General features: G+C 36.7%; 1 protein-coding gene across 10 annotated transcripts in view; it reads right to left on the bottom strand.

Moving 5' to 3' along the window:
• USP16 (ubiquitin specific peptidase 16) overlaps window positions 1-20,089 on the bottom strand; it is a 30,491-nt gene that overhangs the window by 665 nt on the left and 9,737 nt on the right. For 5 of the 10 annotated variants that reach the window (XM_060150803.1, XM_060150802.1, XM_060150805.1 and 2 more), the window contains 13 exons: window positions 17,373-17,476; window positions 16,506-16,609; window positions 15,424-15,611; window positions 14,764-14,859; window positions 14,054-14,184; window positions 13,656-13,743; window positions 12,529-12,607; window positions 11,086-11,177; window positions 10,677-10,733; window positions 9,583-9,759; window positions 6,741-7,401; window positions 5,004-5,098; window positions 3,694-3,780 (listed from right to left, as the gene is read on the bottom strand). In XM_060150803.1, the coding sequence (XP_060006786.1) occupies window positions 3,694-3,780; window positions 5,004-5,098; window positions 6,741-7,401; window positions 9,583-9,759; window positions 10,677-10,733; window positions 11,086-11,177; window positions 12,529-12,607; window positions 13,656-13,743; window positions 14,054-14,184; window positions 14,764-14,859; window positions 15,424-15,611; window positions 16,506-16,609; window positions 17,373-17,476 (1,959 nt within the window). Of the gene's footprint in view, window positions 1-3,693; window positions 3,781-5,003; window positions 5,099-6,740; window positions 7,402-9,582; window positions 9,760-10,676; window positions 10,734-11,085; window positions 11,178-12,528; window positions 12,608-13,655; window positions 13,744-14,053; window positions 14,185-14,763; window positions 14,860-15,423; window positions 15,612-16,505; window positions 16,610-17,372; window positions 17,477-18,234; window positions 18,253-20,089 lie in introns of those variants that run through there. The other 5 variants (XM_060150806.1, XM_060150804.1, XM_060150810.1 and 2 more) reach the window with 4 other exon arrangements.

The following is a 20,089-nucleotide window of genomic DNA, read 5'->3' as shown; positions in this document are numbered from 1 at the left end:
CCTACCTTTTCTCAGCCTAGTGAGTGGTAGCACGCTTATGTTTTTACTAGAAAGTTGCCATTGCTCTTGCCCTGCTGGAAGAACCATAAACCAGGGTCTACCTGCTATAATCACAGTTTCCTGGCCCAGATACTTAAATAACTGAACTTGCCAAAGTTTCTTTAGGAGTCTGGGATCAGATAATTAATACCTCAACAACTCATCATCCTATTTCCAGCCCAAAATGTACGCCTTTAACAGCAAGAGGATAGCATTTAGGTCACACCCAAGACCACCCCTTAACATTTTCAAATATCCCCTGCAGATTTGGTGAGAAGGACATGTGACCTCTCAGGAGCTCACTTTCCCCATCTAACATGGAGGCTGCTTATTTTAAGATCACATGTGCCGTAGGGCTGGTCAGCAACAGGGACAGGTGTTCCAGCTGGGGGCCACTCGCAGACAACTACTCCACTTGCGTCCTCTTGTAAAAAGTCTTCCTGAACAAGCATCACTGCCCTTCAACAGTACTGTCACTACACTCCCTAATCTTTGCCTCCCTATTTGCTAAAGAACTCTTATTACATCACCCCAAATCCTGTCAGCTTCCTCAGGGATTTCAGTGGCCAATGAACCTCACAGGATTTTCCCTGCCATTCCATTTTAACCAACCACAGCCAGGACTACATTCTGGAATCGGTCATCACTCAGAACCCTTTAACTTCAAAAATCTTACTAATTTTCTAGTCTCAGTCTACAATTCCATTCTTCCAACTCTCACCTCACCTATACTAGTCAACCTAACAGGATCCTCCAACCCTCGTTTTCTCCTGGCCTATGAGGCCTCTTTTGGCCTCATTCCCAAAAAAAGCCTCTTCACTTCTCGAAATGTAATGGAACAGCAACATCACATTACCTGAGAGCTTACTGGAAGGCAGAGTCTCAGACCCTGCCTCACACCTACTGATTTCCATGTGATTCACATGCACATGTCATTCTTACAGACAACCTCTCAACACCCACCACATCCAGCTCATCACATAACCCAGCTCTGAATTCCACGACGCACCTTCCCCGACCCCATACACAGACAGCTGCCATTGCTAGGAAACAATTCTGTAACCATGCAGCCTCGAAAATTCATGATTTTCTACCTCACCAGGTCCTCGATGTGACTGTATAATTTATAATGTGTCCTCAGCTGCCTCTTCCATGGATGTCCTTCACAGCAACTAGACCAAACTTCCACCGCTCGCCTGTAGCCTCTCCTTAAGAGGTGACCTCACCTCCCACTTCAGGAAAACTGAGACACCACCCACCCAGCTGCATGTTGCCCGCTCTCAGGAATGTGAAGTCTCCTCTCCCTTTGGTTCAGAGATTCTCCAACTTCATGTCCTTATCCCAGCCTTTCTGGTCTTCTCCAGGATCTTTGCTCAGTTATCTCTCTTTTCTGTATCTTTTACTTCCTCTTTGCCTACAAACCTAATTAAGTCTCCTAGTATTAAAAAAAAAAAATCTTCATTGATGCACCACGTTTCCTTTTCAGCAAAAGCTCTAATGTATCTATATGCTCTATCTCCAATATTCTCATTCATTTCTCAACCTACTGAAGTTACCAACACTTCTTAAAAAATTTACCATGACCTCTATACTGTCTAACACGTTCTAGTTTTTTTCTCTGATATTCTGACACTGAGGCCACTTAATCCTTTCCTTGAAACCTGAACACAGGACAATGGCATTTTAGGCAAAAGATGGATTCCTGATGACCCTGTATTCAAAACTAATCCAACCAGAGCTATTTCTATTTACAGGCATATCTCATTTTATTGTACTTTGCTTTATTGTGCTTCACAAAGACTGCGTTTTTTTATAAATTGAAGGTCTGCGGCAATCCTGCACTGAGCAAGTCTATCGGTGCCAATTTTTTTAATAGCATTTGCTCACCTGGTGTCTCGGTGTCACAGATAATTCTCAAAATATTTCAAACCCTCCATCAGCAAAAAGCTTACAACTCACTGAAGGCTGAGATGATGGTTAGCATTTTTTAGCAATATTTTTTAACTAAGATATGCACACTGTTTTTTTAGACACAATGCTATTACACAGTTAACAGGTTGCAATACAGTGTAAGCATAGCTTTTATATGCACTAAACCAAGAAATTCGTGTGACTTGCTTTATTGCAATATTTGCTTTATTGTGGTCTGGAACGGAAGCCAAAATATCTGAAGTATGCATATACCAGCAAAAGTGGCCCTGGCCTATGGTAGTAACATAAAAAGAATGACAATTCACTGAAGTATTTAAAATCTGGATAAAGAACAACAGTATAGCTTCTTTTATTCTCCAAATTCTTCAACATGGAGATTCGCTGATATCCTCGGTGGTGTCTTCTTCCACCTACACCTCTTACACTCCGATGCTCGCCAGAGTTTTGTCATTAAGCATCTCTTCTTTCTCCTTGTTTACACAAGAGATCCTATCCTCTCATAGTTTTAACCACCACCTATTTATTGATTTCCGAATCCTTATCTCCAGCCCTAACCCCTCTATTCTGGCCCTCAGACATGTACATCCAAATGTTTTCTAAACATAGCCACATGAATATCTCAAAACTATCTGAAACTCAATGTTTCCAAAACTGAACTTATTATTATTCCTTTCTCCGCCTCCCAACCTGCTCTTCTTCCTGTGTTTCTTACCTCAATTTATGGCACTCCCAACTGCACAGACACTCAAATCAGGCCCTGGGAATCATACTCAACTCCTTCTGTAGCACCCTCAGCATCCATTTAAAGGCCTCTGCCTCATCTTCCAGAGGAAAGAGATCAAAAGTCTTAATTTTACCTCCTGAAATATTCCTTCAATCTCCCCATCTCCAGCCCTAGTTTAGGCTGTCATCATCTACTGACAATTAACTCAACAGCCTCCTAACTTCCCTGCCTCTACTCTTGTCCTCCTAAAATCCAGCCTCCATTGCTTCAGCAAGTAACCTATGTAATATACAGACCTGGCTGTGTCACCCTGTTGCTTTAAGTTCTTCAGTGGCTCCCCACCGCATACCTAATAAAGCCCAAGTTTCTCATCACGATAATCTTCCAAAACCTCATTCCTCTCTCACTTCTCTGGCTTCATCTCCTAACGTTCCCAGACCTTGTACTGTAAGCTCTAGACCTGCTTATACAGACAGTCCCCGGCACCCGCCATGCCACTTTACATGCCCTGCCTTTGCTCCTGCTGTCCCCTCTGCCTGGAAAACATGCTTCCTCTTGATTCATTATACTAAGTCTTACTCCTTGAAGTAGCAGTTGAGGCAGAGCCTCTGAGGCAGAGCCTCCAGAGCCTTCCCTGAACCACCAACATGCTGGGTTAAGTGCATATCACCCCTGCTCTGTGTATACCAATCCTATCACTCAACCATATTAAACTGAGATTATCCATTAATATATCTGCTCTTTAGTTATATGCCCTCAGCTCCCAAGACGTCTGCCACAATAATGGGGGTTCAAAAAAATGTTGAACCGAAATAACCACCTAATGTTCAACATGATTCATCACAGATCTTGACATTATAAAGGTACAAAGATCAAAGACCCAGTCTACTCAGTAGTTCCTATCAACTTCATATATATGTGAGTTGCTGTTGGAGTATTTGGTAATAAGCTATGATTTCCCTTTAAAGGATTTTCCCAAAAAGGCAAGTTCCACCTACCTTACATTTAAGGGTACAAAAAGGAGCCAAATCTAAGATTTCTGGAAATTTTATGTGTCTGTTAACTTTGCGTAGGTTAAAACCAGCCTATAAAAGAAGGATAATACATTAAGTTCTCTTCCTGGAAAAGCTGTACATGTTATGTAAAAACTATAGTCCCACCCCAATGCCCAGAAGAACACTAACATCTAGCCCTAGTTCAATCTGCTTAGAAGACTCTATCCCCCTGACTACTAATTGATTTCCAGTTGATTTGTTTTTGCTAAGTGCAACAGACACACACACACACACACACACACACACACACACACACACACACACACACACACACACACACACACACACACACACACACACACAGAGTCCAACACGTTGAGATACCTGCTCCTATAAGAAAACTCTCAATGTTTCTGCTTTAAGCATCTGGAAAAGCCAGATTAGACAACAGGTTTTGAGTGCTTAAAACTCAGCAATAGCAGGAACTTCCCTGGTGGTCCAGTGGTTAAGAATCTGCCTTCTAATGCAGGAGACGCAGGTTCCATTCCTGGTCGGGGAACTAAGATCCCATAAGCCACGGGGCAACTAAGTCCGCATGCCACAACTACAGGGCCCATGTGCCACAACTAAGACCCGAATCAGTCAAAAATAAAACAAATAAAAAATAAACATTAAAAAAAAACCCAACTCGGCAACAGCAGAATACTCTTCTGTGAAGCATACACTTTCAGCCTCACTTTCTAACCAAGCTTGGTGAACTGTTCATAGAGACCCACCCAATTAGTCAAACTCATACAGAAGAGAAAACACTACAAAGGTACTTTGGGACTCGAACTGAATTTACAACTTGTACTGCTCATAGGAAAAAGTCTTCCAGAAAAGATGGAGTCACCAAAATGATGAAAAGCCAAGGTACCAATCAATGCCTTTTTATCAAGGGTCAGTAAAAATAAGATACCACACAGATCACTAAATTTCCCAAGTGTGAGATATAACTAGTAAACTGGTTTTCTTTCTCTAACCTGAAAATAAGATTAAAGTAAAATGCTAATATATCTAAAAAGAGCAACATGAGTTCTAGTAAAACTGAGGCGTGATTGTGCCTAAATTTCTCTTCCACCTTGACATGCATCTTCATCAAACCCCTTTTGTGTGGTAACATAAACACATGTATTATTTTACTTTCCTACTTCTTTGAAGTTAGAATTAAGAAATAACAGAAAGCCAAAAAATATAGTAATATGTTGAGACAATAACAAATAAAGCAGGTGTCACATATTTAAAACAAATTTTAGGTAACGAACAAGGGGTACCTGCTGAAATCTCTTTAAGTGAAGAGTGAGAACAGGAGGAGCAAGGGAAATTAGCATCTGCTTCTTAGCATTGGTGTAAACGTGTTTCTTCTCACCTACAGAAAGAAAGCAATTTTAGCAGTGTGAGGATCATTTTAGACCTCTATATAGCATTCACATCTGCTATAAATCATTCCAGGGGCTTCCCTGGTGGCACAGTGGTTGAGAGTCTGCCTGCCGATGCAGGGGACACAGGTTCGTGCCCCGGTCTGGGAGGATCCCACATGCCACGGAGCGGCTGGGCCCGTGAGCCACGGCTGCTGAGCCTGCACGTCCGGAGCCTGTGCTCCGCAACAGGAGAGGCCACAGCAGTGAGAGGCCCGCGTACAGCAAAAAAAAAAAAAAAAAAAATCATTCCAAACATCTAAAGCAAGGATCAGTACGCTTTCTGGAAAGAACCAAATAATAAATATTTTAGGCTTTTTGGACCAAGAGGCAAAATCAAGGATATTTTGTACGTATTAATACACAAATTTTATAGAATTCAAACTATAATAAAATAATTGAGTATGATTGCAATCTACTGAAAAGAAGAATGGAATCATTTTTGGAGAGGTAACAATTAGGGTTCAAAGTTCATGTTTTCTACTATAAAATCATTTTCAAATGTTCATCTGTAAAAAATATTTTTAGCTCGGAGATCACACAAAAACAAGAAGCAGGCCAAATTTAGCCTGCAAACCACAGTTCACTTACACCGGCTCTAAAGCAAACAGAAATGCTATAAAATCAACACGATTTACTTTTTGTATCAACAAGTAAATAAATAAAAAGCTAGACTTTCTAAATGTTTCAGCAATTCTAGTAAGAATCCTTAGGAATCTATGATGCCTCCCTATCCCACTTACCCAAGATCAAAAAAAAAAAACAAGGTGGGGGCAAGGGTAGGAGGGGGATTATTAATATCTTTCTGTTCTGTATTTGAAGAAGATGGTAAGAAAGCACTGTCCTCCCAGTACCTTGCACTGGGCACGTCACTTCAGCACGCTGAAGAATTAAAGTGTGGTTTTCTGGATGCAAGAGAGATGAGGCTCATCACAAATGACAGGAAACTGAGGATACAAAGAAACAGCCCCTATCTGTTAAGGAGCCTGCTGTGATAACATCTTACTGGGATGATTTCCCTACAGGGAGTGGTATCAGAGAGCAAACTGCCCCACTTTAACTGCTGCTGGGATGCCACAGAGTACTAGCCACATCAACAAAGTTCTGCTTATCCATCCTTCTATTAAAATATTTACACAGGGGGCTTCCCTGGTGGCGCAGTGGTTGGGAATCTGCCTGCTAATGCAGGGGACACGGGTTCGAGCCCTGTTCTGGGAGGATCCCACATGCCACGGAGCAACTAGGCCCGTGAGCCATAACTACTGAGCCTGTGCGTCTGGAACCTGTGCTCCGCAATGAGAGGCCGTGATAGTGAGAGGCCCGCGCACTGTGATGAAGAGTGGCCCCCGCTTGCCACAACTAGAGAAAGCCCTCGCACAGAAACGAAGACCCAACACAGCAAAAATAAATTAATAAACTCCTACCCCCAACATCTTCTAAAAAAAAAAAAAAAATTTACACAGTATTTTGGGAAAAGGGAACTTATTGACACCATCCAAACCCTGATACAATTAAAACAGTAGTACTCTACTGATACAGTGCAAAATGTACCCCTAAACATTAATTTTACTTTCTGTGAAAAAATCTGAATACCTTTTATATTTGCCTTTGGTCCACTATATTGTCTCCGTGTGCACACTTCACAAAGCAGTTTATTAGCATCTCGAAGTTTCTCATTTCGGGTGAACTGATATAAACAATGTTGGATTGAACATTCATCAGTACTGAAACCTTCCCTGTTTGCAAGAGTACAGAAAGCAGTTTCTGGATCTTCGTTTACAACCTCATATACTTTCGTCCCGGGAGTATGATCGTCATTCAGAATCTCTAAATTTATTTCGTCAGGTTGAAGAGCAGCATTCAAGTTAAGGTTCTTAAATCCACTGGAAATGTCCACTTCTCCATTGCTCCCTTCCTTCATGTAGGCACCATTTAAATTCCTAGTACATTCAGCAGGAGATGCCAAAACCTTCAGATCATTATCCATGTTGACATTTTTCATATCTACTTCCTCTGTGGATTTTTGATTGTCAGTTACACTTTCTATCATTTTTTCATGGCCATTCAAATCTTTCTGATTAACACAATATTCTTTATGTATAACTTCCTCTTGTGAAATATGGTTGGATTTAATATCCACTTCTCGCTGAAGTGACATTTCAACTTCACATTCATTACCTTCAGGATGGTCGATGGCATAGACATCATTTAAATGAAGAACCTTTCCTTGAATTTTTTGTTGCCTTCGTTGGTTCTGTGTAAAAAGTACAAAACATTAAAAAAAAAATGAGAGAGAGGAAGAGAAAAAGCGTACACGTATCACATCAGGTTTTCCTGTTTATCAATCAAAAATAAATAAGTTAATACGGAAGAGTTCACTCCCAGAATTCCAACCCTAAAAGTTCCTTTACTATCAGGGGTCAAATAAATTATAGAGAAAAGTTCTTTGGGGCTTCCCTGGTGGTGCAACGGTTAAGAATCTACTTGCCAATGCAGGGGACACAGGTTCGAGCCCTGGTCCGGGAAGATCGCACATGCCGCGGAGCAACTAAGCCCACGTACCACAACTACTGAGCCTGTGCTCTAGAGCCCGCAAGCCACAATTACTGAGCCCACATGCCACAACTACTGAAGCCAACATGCCTAGAGCCTGCGCTCTGCAACAAGAAGTCACCACCACAATGAAAAGCCCGTGCACCGCAATGAAGAGTAGCCTAGCCCCCGCTCGTTGCAACTAGAGAAAGCCCATGTACAGCAAGGAAGACCCAACGTAGCCAAAAATAAATAAATTTAATAAATAAATTTAAAAGAAAAGTTCTTTGATTGAAAGCAGGGATAAAACATCACCAATCATCAAAAAATTGTCACATGGGGGCAAATAAAAATGTGCAAGACATGGTCTCTGATCTAGACAGAGCAGTAAGGCTGTTGAACCCAAGCAGCCATGTATTAAAGCAGGGGGCGAGTGTCTACACACACACCAGGAAGGGATATATCCATGTGAGTTATAATAAAAATAATAAAATAAAAATAAACTGAAAACACAAGGATGTATAAAAACAAACCAAAAATTCAAGGATGGGCAGAGGGATGGAGGAAAACATTCCAGGAAACAAATGGCCCAAAACTAGAGAAGCAAGGAAGCCACATATACAGAGGACAATAAAATACTCTACCCACTGAAAACACGTTCTTTGCCATTTGCTGCCTATGTCCAAGTGCAGGGCAGGGGAGTTGCATTTTATCCAGATTTCTGTTACTGGAATGCCTAAAGACTCAAGGGGTTAGCATTTTGAGTTGTCACTAAAAGGATAGTCCCTGTGAGGCTAATTCGTAATACCAGAAAGCTGAAGGGCAGCACATAGGGCTCTGGACAAAAAAATTTTCTGATATGCTTCAGTTAAAAATAGTACACATGAAAGAAAAATGGGGTAAGGATATAAGCAAATACTTCAAAGGAAAGGAAATACAAACAGCCCTTAAACATAAAAACATGCTTAACTTCACTTACATTAAAATAAATAGAAAATAAAACTGCACTGAGATACTATTTTCCATCTATCAGACTGGCAGAAATCTAAAAGTTTAATATTCTGCTGTCAAGGATAAGGAGAAACAGCAAGTCTCATATGTTGCTGGTGAGACTATAAATTGGTACAACTTTTGTGGAGGGCAATTAATTTATCAAACCACAAATACAATCCCTCTTCTCAAAATATGCCCAATCAATGACATATGTATAGGGTGATTCACAGCAGCACTGGCCATCATAGCAAAAGACTATAGGTGTTCGTATACCTAAATCAAAAGAGAAATGGTTACATGAACTATAGTACATCTATTATACTATATTTAGTAGTATGTTTACTACTAAAATAGAATACCATACAGCTGTTAAAAAAGGAATCTTTGTGTCCTGAAATGTAAAGATCTCCAACAATCTAAGCAGAAACAAACAAAAAGCAAGGTCCAGAACACTGTGCATAATTTTTAAAAGGAGTGAAAAACAAGACTACATATTTGTATTGTACTTGATCATATTTTCCAAAAAAACCTAGAGGACACGTAAGAAACTAATGAAAGTAGTATCTATGTCACACAAGGAGGGAGATTTTTATTGTACACATTTGTATTATATATTTAAAATTTTTTGAATGTCAATGTATTAGCAACTCAAAAAATTATTGAAAATGAACTAAAGTTTTTTTAAAGTTGTCACAAGTAATGCAGAATTTTTTTTAAAAAGCACATTTTCTTCACATATACTCAGAGAAACTTCACTGCAGAGAATACTAAATGAGCTAATTCTGTAATTGCCCAATGAAAGTGCTGTATATAAAATAACAGACATGTCTACCAATGTCACTCAGACTTTAAACTCAACAGTTCAAAAAATTAAAATGAGAAAAGTATGGTTTTCCTCCTAATTACCCACCTTGGCTTGCTTTTTGGCTTGCTTCTTTGCTTTTTTCTGTAAGTGCTTACTTGTTCCTGAAAGAATATCATTTCTCTCCTTTATGTAACTGTCATTATCTTTTTCTTCCTCACTTTCTTTATCTTCATCATCCATGGTCTTTTTCAGATTTTTATCATTTATACTTTTCTTACCACTCTTAAAATATGGAGAGAATATGGGCCAAAAATAAAACTTTACTATTGTTGGTGAAGAGATTTCATGTTACCTAAATAGTTTTCTACTCCTATTTTACACCAGATTTATTTTTCACAATGTTTGGAAACATGTCCAGGACAAAATTCATTCATCTCAAACACCAGAAAGCAATCTTCACATACTGAGAAAACAAGCAAACAAACAAGTAAAACAGTAAAAAAGGCAACCTAACATATGAGTGTAATAGAAAGGAATTTAATGAGTTGTATTAGACACATGCTGTATCATGCTGTAATTACGTCTATTTCTAAATGCACTCTCTGTTGGTAAGTGATTTACATGTCCCACTACAGGTATTCCTTTTCATTCTTTTCTTTCTTTGAATGCAAATGACAGTTTTAAAGAAAGAAAAAACAGAGCAAGTTTAGTAAGACTTTAATCACTAAGTAACAGTGATTTAAAGGGACCCCCAATTCATATTAAGTTGAATAACGATTTATCCAATACTCATAATATGTTCTCTTTTTCCTATGACTACTTGATAGGAACTAAATTAATATGGCTTAAAACTGAGATACTCTCTTAACATTTATAAACTTAAGTCTATAAGGGATTTGTGGCTAATCTTAAATAATGAAAATAAATAGTAATTTATATGAAGTAAATATTTCCTGATATGTAAACTAATCAAGTTATCTATAAATAATTCCAGACACACTCTTTAAATATATATATATATATATTTATCCCATTCTCTTTTCAAATCTTTAAAATTCTTCTGTCTCATATACACTAAGAAAAATTTCTCCATGCTTGGCCTAGTAATGTACAGCTTGGAAAAGGTAGCAAGCCCTCCCCCATAAATCTAGCTCAGGAAAGAAAAAAATCTACTTAAATAAAATAAATGTAAGTCTTACCTGATCGTCTAAAACCGGTAGAGACAAATCAAGGAACGATTCATGAACCAAGGAGACCTTAACCAACCAAAAAAGAAAACGTAAAAAGGAGGAAAAGATTCATTTTAAACATTATATAGTAAAATCATGGGGGGGTGCTAAATTTTAAAATAAAGGCTTAGGAAAATGAAATGAAAAATTACACAGTGTTGAGGACTCTGGATTAGGGGAAATCAATTAAAATATTAAATAACTTCTTCCTGATATAAGGAGTGCTCATAGTTCCAGGAAAAAACTATGCATACTTGGACAGTTCAAAAAGAATATCTTATAAAACTAACTAGACATTTCTGTTTTTGAAAGAAACAATTGATAAACTGTACATTATTAATATTAATGCATAAATCCAGTCTGCACTACATCTACTTACAGTTCTGCATTCATCACACATGATTGTACTAGTTAGTTCACCACCAAATACTCGGTCCACAAAACTTGGTACTGATTTTTTCTTTTCATAATCTATAAGGGGAAAAAGTCTATCAATTATCCTTATATAATTAATGAAATAAATCAAAACTACTTACCAATCTAACTCTAAAATTTAATTTTAATTTCCTATCCTATTGACTTTTCTCTATTCATAATTACCACAATTTTATTTTTATGCTACAGTCAGCAGCGTATACTCCACTTCTAAGCATAACACATTTTAACATAATCACACCTTGTGAAAAAGAAAAAAAAAGTTCTTATCCAAGATCTAGTCAGTGGAAAATAAATTTTGCAAGTCAATGAGACTTTCTGTATATCAGTATCTTACCTAGTAAAACAAGCAGATCGAGCTACACACAGAATGCTATTTTAGCTCACTTCTAGCTCTAACATTCTAACACCGGCAGCAAGTTTGGGAGTAACTTGCTTTGTGAACTCCACTTAAAACAAAAACAAAAAGCCCTCAGGAGAGTATTTCAGACAAAATCCTCCTTTTATTTTTCTATGTTCCCAGAAATAACCTTGATAAGTTTAGCATAAGGTGACATAATTTAACTACCTAGTAGTTCAACTTTCTAATCACATGAAATGTGTAGGCCTTATTCAAATGACAGGTGTCATTTATACAGAAACACATTTTATGACAGACAGTGCAAACAGGCTTGATTCCCTCTCTGTTGCTGGCCAGGCCAGCACCAAGGGCACCAAGGAGGTAAACAGTTGCTATGTGTTGATTCTGAACTGTGCTTTACAATACAGTAGTTGCTAGTCATTGGGGCCACCTACATTTAAATTAGTTAGAATTAAATGAAAATAAAACTTAGCTCCTCAGTTGCACCAGTCACATTTCAAGGGTCACATAATAAGAAAAAAGTTATCTCCATGATTAATAAACGAGCTGACAACTCTCAAAGACAATCACTGCTAATTAAAGTCTAAGCTTTTGAGGGAATTCCCTGGTGGTCCAGTGGTTAGGATGAGGCGCTTTCACTGCCAGGGCCCGGGTTCAATCCCTAGTCAGAGAACTAGCTGTTCCGACTAAGATCCTACAAGCCATATGGTGCGGCCAAATAAATAAAGTCTAACTTTTTGAAAAATAAAATTGTGATGTCATCTTAGCTCTATGTTTATAAATTTTACCATAATATTGCATAAAAAGAATACACCAGAAGTTAAATTTTTCTAAAGTATTTACCTTTGGAGTATTGAATAATTGTTTTAAATCAACGAAGATAAAGAGAAATTATAATAACTGTGGATAATATAAATAATATAAATTATTAATAACTGTGGATTTGAAATACATGTGTTAGCGATCTTGTCCTAAAGTACAGAGGAATTCAACTATAGTGCTTTAGTTCAAAAATTCAGACATTACCTTTAACTTTATTTTTTAGCTCTTCATCCAATTTTTCAGTAGAATTACCAAATGCTTTAAGAATTCCTTTACTCACTCTCTAAAAGTAATAAAATAGATATATATACCATTAAATTTTATAGTTATTTTCCTTAAAAAGTATGTAATCAAGTCAAGAAAGTGATCAAGAATTAATTAGCTCTCCAAACTTACTGAATAAAACTTAATATTTCTAAAATCACATTTTCAAAATTAATTCCAGGAGCTAAAAAGAATTATACTTAAAAAAACAATCAGTAACCCCTGAGCAAAGGCACCATCTTATCATTTCAAGATTTTAACCTACTCAAACCAAAGCTTTTCAGAACATGCCCACCTCCTTTGAAAAGACCACTGAAATACCATGTCCTAGAAGCAGAGTGGATAATGAGAGCTACAGGGACAAACTCCAGTGCTCAAAGTCTAGCTCCATCACTACTGGATGACCTTGAACCAGGCACTGAACTTCTCTATACTCTAGTTTCATAATCTATGAAGTGAGAAAATGACTCACAGAATGGTTGTGAGGACTGAGTAAGGTAATGCTTACAAAATACTGAGAACAGTGCTTGACAAAAAATAAGAGCAACATAAATATTAGTTGTTATCACTGTGTTATTACTATTATTAATTATATCCACATCCCCCCAAATTACTTTATACCCTGGTAATTAACAAAAAAATTAAAATACAAATGTTCCCTGATTCTTACAAAATAAAAATACTTCTTAGATTCAAAAAGCAGTGTTAAATCACACTCAGAATGAAGAGTAAGGGTGCGCTGCAACTGGGAATCGTTTGGGGGACACACATTTTCCAGTACCTTATAGCTCTCCTGGTATAGGCTAGTACAATAGAACCCTTAAAGAACAATAACGCTGTAAACATCAAGCAAAGTAGAGCATTATGAAAAGGAGACTCATTTCTAATTCCCTTCATGCATTCTAATAATTAAAATATACTGGTTGAAAAGGCTGGTGAAGAAAAAAAAAATTTTTAATATAATGGCCTCAACTAGTTTTCACTGCTCTAATAACTCTTAAGACATCAAATGACAAAGAAGTTAATGAAGATCAGATTATAAAATACACTGGTCAAAATATGCTAACTTGATGTTCTTCTGCTCTCATTCCATCCAATAAATAGCGAAGCAGCTCCTGGCTGTCTTGCTGCTGATAGCCTTTAAATCGCACTGCTCTACAGAAAAAAGAAAAAGAAAGAAAAAAGAAAAACAATGGTGAGTCTACTAAAAGGAAACTATTTTTTTATAAAATCTCAGGATCATATCCCAAATCTTGGAGTGTTCACTAGTTTCTCAAAAGTTTGTTTAGTCCAACAACATCCTTAGTAGATTTAATTTTCATACAAAGTACGTATTTTTTAATCCAAATGAAATAAACCATGCTTTAATATATCTACTGAATTAACTCTAAAGCTAATAATTTTTTCATATTATTTCCCAGCATCCTACTGATGCACTGAAAGCACAATCAAAACAGATACTCACTTTTTACAGACCTGAGAAAAGAGTTCTCTAGGTGTCACGATTCCCTTTTTGGTCTCTTGCATCTCATTAAGAAACTGGCTCATGGCTAAAGTAAGAGGGCCTGGAGGCTCAAGGTTTATTTCTAAGGGTTCCTGAATACGGGAATAAAAATTACTTTTTTCAGTCAAATTTTGGAATCATTTATCAAAATGTAACTAGTCAACCTTTATTCCTATGTTCCTGACAGAGCTGTCCCAATTAAATTCTCAAAATGTACATCAAAAGATGGAGAAGGCTTCTGGTCATAGACTTTGATAAAGAATTCAGTTCTACTGTTTTAGATTATCAGGAACTTACTACCTAGGAACTGAAAGAGCCAAAGCAAAATGTAAATAATAAAAATGGATAAGGTAAAATTCATTTGGCTCTATAGCATTTAAGTCACCTGAAAAGATGTCAAAAATAAGAATGCATGCCTAGGGCTTCACAAACATCAACAGCATTCCCAAGAAAGAAGCCAAACACTCAGCACAGCAGTACATGGCATACATAGAGCAAATAAATGTAAAGGCCCCTTATAAATTTCCAATAGCCTGAAAATCCTTAACTTGGTAGCTTAAAACCAAATAAACAAAAGAGGTGAAAATGAGCATTAATTCTTAAAAATAATTTAAAATGCTGCTATTCAGAGAGGAAAAGTACTGAATAAAAGAAAATTTTAAAGTACGTACTGTTAATGCCAAATCAGGTGGTTCAATTTTTACAATTGTTCCAGACATTTTTACTTCTTTTAGTAGTTCTCTAAGCACGGGTGTTTGTGACAAATTCTGGAATGTAGTATGGAAAAGAAAGGGAAAATTATTTAAAGGCAAAGCAATTCATTCAAATGTTTTTTAAGTGCCTATTCTACCAAAACAGAAAATCATTATCAACACTGCAATTTTTATTGCGACTGTCAAACAAAAAGTAACTTCATGCTCTTCCCCCCACTCTAATTGGTTCATAAATACTTCAGTTCTGAGCTGCTTCATCACCTCAGAAGGTCATTCTCCCAACCACCCAATATGAAGTAGCTACCCTACCACCACCACTACTTACCACTACGTGCAACTAGGCGTTTGTTTCTGTACTTGGTTCTCCTGTTTCCCCCACCCAAGTGAAAGTTCTTTGAGGGCAAGGGCCATGTTTGTTTTGAGCCCTATTGCACCCCAGGGCTTAGCACAGTGTTTTACTGTCATGCAAAGTAAACATTCCCTTGAGTTTTTTTTTGAAAACATAGAAATAAACTACTTACAAGGGAAAAGCTCAAGCCTACAAGTAGCAAATAAGCAAAAACACCCTATGAGGAAAACACTAGATTTCCTTAAAGGGGGAAAAATTAATATTGGCACCTGCATAACTGCATTGAAGAAACATGTATTTCCCAAATTACTGAGTCCTTTCACAGTTATTTGGGAAGTAGAATTCATGGAAGGATTTTCTTTAGCCACGTTTTCCTTTTTTTCTCTCTCTTGTTCATTTTTACTCTCCTTTTCTAGTTTTTTATTTTCAAGTTCAATATTACCACTATCTTTTGCTGCTTTAAAAAAAAAAAAGAAGAAGAAAAGACTTATTAGCAAAATGTATAACACAGCCATACCAAATGCAAAGTTATACTGGGGACCAGAATTTGTGAATTTTACCTAATAACATGATTTGCCACCTGTTTGATTTTAAATGTTTTCTTACAAATATAAGTAAATTACCATCAAGAGAGAAAAACCAATAAACAAAAAATATTCAGAACTGATGTAAGCATTACTTTGACAAATGAAACCAAACAGTATATGCTTCAATATAAATCCCTTTTTAATGCACAAATGTTTTCTACAAATGAGCATATATTACCCTGTGAAATCAGAGTATAAAGCAATCAAATAAAGAATGTGGACATGAAATAAATTTTTAAATGAAGTCTGAGGGTCAAAAACCAATCCTGAAGTTAGGAACAAACAATTCTGGCTCCACAAAAGATACCACTGTGACAGTAAAAATGTAAACAAGCTTTTAAAGCAAATGATGAAAGCCAACCCAATTAATTTAATTATGTATGAAAAAAACCTGAGAAGTATCTGGCCTTTTGAAGGAGTTACAGGCACTTTACTTTCACATCATCCAAACAAATGTAACAAAATAAATTCATTATAAGGCAGGTCTCCCTTAAGCCCCTGTGCCAGGGTATGGGAATAGGGTGTTACTGCCCATTACTTAGTCCAGACTCTACATCACATTTGACTATTGTTTCTCAGATTCCCTTCTAACTCCTTATAATTATCTATATTCTCACTGTTTTACATTCTTAACCAAAAATAGTTTGAAATTAATCATAATTAATGTTATTCAGCTATATGTAATGCTATGGTATGTTAAACTAAATATCAGCAGATTATATAAATCAACATTACAGTATATATTAAGAAACAAATGATTTTACCTGATTTTGGAGCTGTAATACCGGCTTGTTTTCTAACATAATCAACCACCTGACCCAATCGGTTTGAATTACAATACTGGACCTCATCATCACATAGGTAACACCTGTGTCCCAAAAGATCCCAGAGAAGAAAAGTAACAAACTGACAACCACAGAAGGGCACTAATTTTAATTCATGCAACCCAAAGTGTGTAACCCTCAAATTATTCTACTAAAGAAACTGAAAATTCTGTTTTGAAGGAGACTATACATACTAACTCTGGTTTACTGTTAAATAAGGTTAGCCTGAATTATAGCTACATATAAATACTGTGAAAATACTCCAAATATTTTACTGAAATGGCTATTTATAACATTAAAGTGAAAGTTTTTCTAATATTTCAAATCACAGACCTACATCATCAAAATTAACAAATTTTACAACTGACAAATGTTCAGTGAACACTGCTATGTAAATGGTTTTTAAAGATGTAAAATTTTATTTTAATGAGGTTAAAAGAAATACCAGCCTGACATTTTCATGCAAATTCATTGCCAAAATTTACTATATTCTCAGTTTATCTGGAATTTGTTCTTAGTGTCCCAATTTTTAAACTAAAAACAATCTACCATACACTTTGTAATATCACAAGAAAGAAAAACAAGTGTGAAAATTCCTATGTCTTTTCCATGCTATAATTTTTGTGTTTGTACAATACTAAGCAAAAGCTTCTCATAACATCACATTCTCTAGCCTTCTGAAAGTGATGGTATTTAAACAAATACTACAAAAATTTTAACCTTCTTGCTCTTTAAACATTTCAAACACCTCCATTCTCCAACATTTCAAATGATTTCCAGCAAATGGGCACAGGAGTTGAAACTCACCATACACTCCAGTTGTCCAAACTAAGAACCAGACAATGAGGTTCAGATCTCGGAGTCATATAGTGCTTCAAGGCATGCTGCTCCTGAGAATTTCTGCCGCAGCCCTAGAGAATCATAATCATAAACCTCAAAGCCACAAAAATTCACCAGGAGAGAATTCATAATCTACAATGAATAAGGAAGTGGGTCAAGAAATTCTGCCATTCTTATAATATTGAAAATAAAACTTTAGACTCTAGAGAGTCCAGATTTTGTTAAAACTTAAATATGAATAGGCAGCTGAGGACATTTAAGGAAGAAGGTATTTATAAACCCAAGCAACTAGAAGGACTCTTCCACTCCAACTTGTCATTTCCAGTCCCAACTAAACCATGCTAATGTAGTCATTCACTAGTTCTAGTTTAGACTCCTTAACATCTTCCTAAGTATTTTCCTAACTTCAACCTTTCTTCATATACATATTTTTTTAGTTTAATATTCCTAAAACAAAGCTCTGTTCATATACTCAATTCAAAAGTGATGAATTGCTCTTAAACTCCTACTCACCAAACCTGATACCCTCTGATCCCAATCCACCTTTTCAGGATTATCCCCCATAATCTCCTATTTGAATATCATCTACCAGCTAAAACCACAGCCCTTCCACAATACAATTTTGTTCACATTATTCCATTTGCCTTGAAATTCTTTACTGTTACTGCCACTGATCAAATCCCACCCAGTCTTCAGGATCTTGCTCAAAGGTCACTTCCTCTCAGAAGCCTGTGCTTATCCTTCAAGATAAGAAAACACTATATTCTTCCTCTAAACACACTCCTACAAAACATGGTATAAATTCCTGGTGGCATTCCTTATTTTCTACCTTATATTAAAGTTGTTAATGTTGATATCCTTCCTCCCCTGGAGTGTAAATCCTGAAGGCATGAAAAACAGAATTAACCTATTACCAAGAACCTAGCAAAGTGAAGGAGGTCAATAAGCATTAATTGAACAAGTAAATGGGAGATTTTCACCTACATCTGCATAGGCATATTCATAAAAGAACACGACCATATTGTGTGTCTCCAGGTGATTAAATCACAGCTAAGAAATACATCTTCACTGTGTATCTATCTGAACCAGGCTTCCAACTCTCTTGGATAGCACTACAATAAGTGGTCCTGTTTCTATTGTAGCTACTAAAAATATCCTTCAGAGGGGAAATATTTATCAATGGCTTCTAATCCTTCAACTATGATATCAAACCTACTGACTCAATTTATCCTGCTCAACATTTAAATCTAAAATAAACATTTGATATTAATTTTGAAAATTTTAACACCATTTGAGATTATCTGAAACTTAAACATGACATGAGTTATCATAAGACAACAGGTGAGAATCCCTTGCTAACAGTGCAAAAGATAACTCTACTGGGATAAAAGTTAACAGTTAATACTGACATTGTCTTACCCTTAGGAATTAAAAAGATAGCAAAATAGATAAAATTTATAATAAGAAATGTATTGTGGAAAATTTGAAGTAGTAAAATATATTCACCCTCATCATATGTATCTAACTGGTTAAATGAAAACTTTTCAAATATAAATAAACAATAAATATGTTCTTTACTAGCATATAAATTTTTTTTAACTGTCTGACCACAATAAGGTACCACCTATCAGAATGTTTAAAATAAAAAACTGTGACAATACTAAATGCTGACAAGGATGTGGAGAAAGTGGATCACACATGCTACTGGTAGGGATATAAAATGGTACAGCCATTCTGGAAAAGTCTGGGAGTTTCTTAAAAACTAAACATTTACGGGGATTTCCCTGGTGGTCCAGTGGTTGGGACTCTGCACTTCCACTGCGGGGGGTATGGGTTCAGTCCCTGGTCCGGGAACTAGGATCACATGCTACGTGGGGCAGCCAAAAAAACCCAAAAAACTAAACATTTAATTATCATATCACCCAGCAATTGCACTCTTGGACATTGTCCCCAGAGAAATGCAATCTTAAGTTCACGCAAAAACGTGTACACAAATGTTCATAGCAGCTTTATTCATAATCACCAGAAAAGTGAGATAAGCCCCAATGTCCTTCAACAGGTGAACAGTTAAGGTGTGGTACGCCCATACCATGTAATACCACTCAGCAATAAAAAAGAACTATTGATACACACAACTTGGGTAAACCCTCAGGTGATTAGGCTAAGTGAAAAAAGCCAATCCTAAAATGTTGTATATTACATGATTCCATTTATATAACATTTTTAAAATGACAAAATTTTAGAAACAGAGAACAGACTAGTGGTTGCGAGGGACTGGGGGAAGGGATGGCAGTAGAGAAGTGAGTATGATTTCAGAAACGCAACACGAGGTCCATGTAATGTTGGAACTATTCAATACCTTGACTGTGGTGGTGGATACACGAAACTACATAGGTGACAAACTGTACAGAACTTAATACACACACACTCACATGCACAACACACATATACCCACACAAACGAAGAGAAGTAAAACTGGGGAGACCTGATTAAGACTGATGGATTGCATCAATGTTAGTATCCTGGTTGTGATATTATACTATAGTTTTATAAAATGTTACCACTGCCCAGTAGTCCAGTTTCCTAACATATAAACTTACCACCACTAAGGCTGACTAAGAGGCTCTCCTGACCTCTAGTACCAAGGTAATACCTGTGAGCTGTTCTGCAACCCACATACCACC

This window comes from Lagenorhynchus albirostris, chromosome 5 (genome assembly GCF_949774975.1).
Source record: "Lagenorhynchus albirostris chromosome 5, mLagAlb1.1, whole genome shotgun sequence".
Lineage (NCBI taxonomy): Eukaryota > Metazoa > Chordata > Mammalia > Artiodactyla > Delphinidae > Lagenorhynchus > Lagenorhynchus albirostris.
The sequence above is the reverse complement of the archived record's forward strand: the minus strand, read 5'-3'. Positions and strand labels throughout refer to the sequence as shown.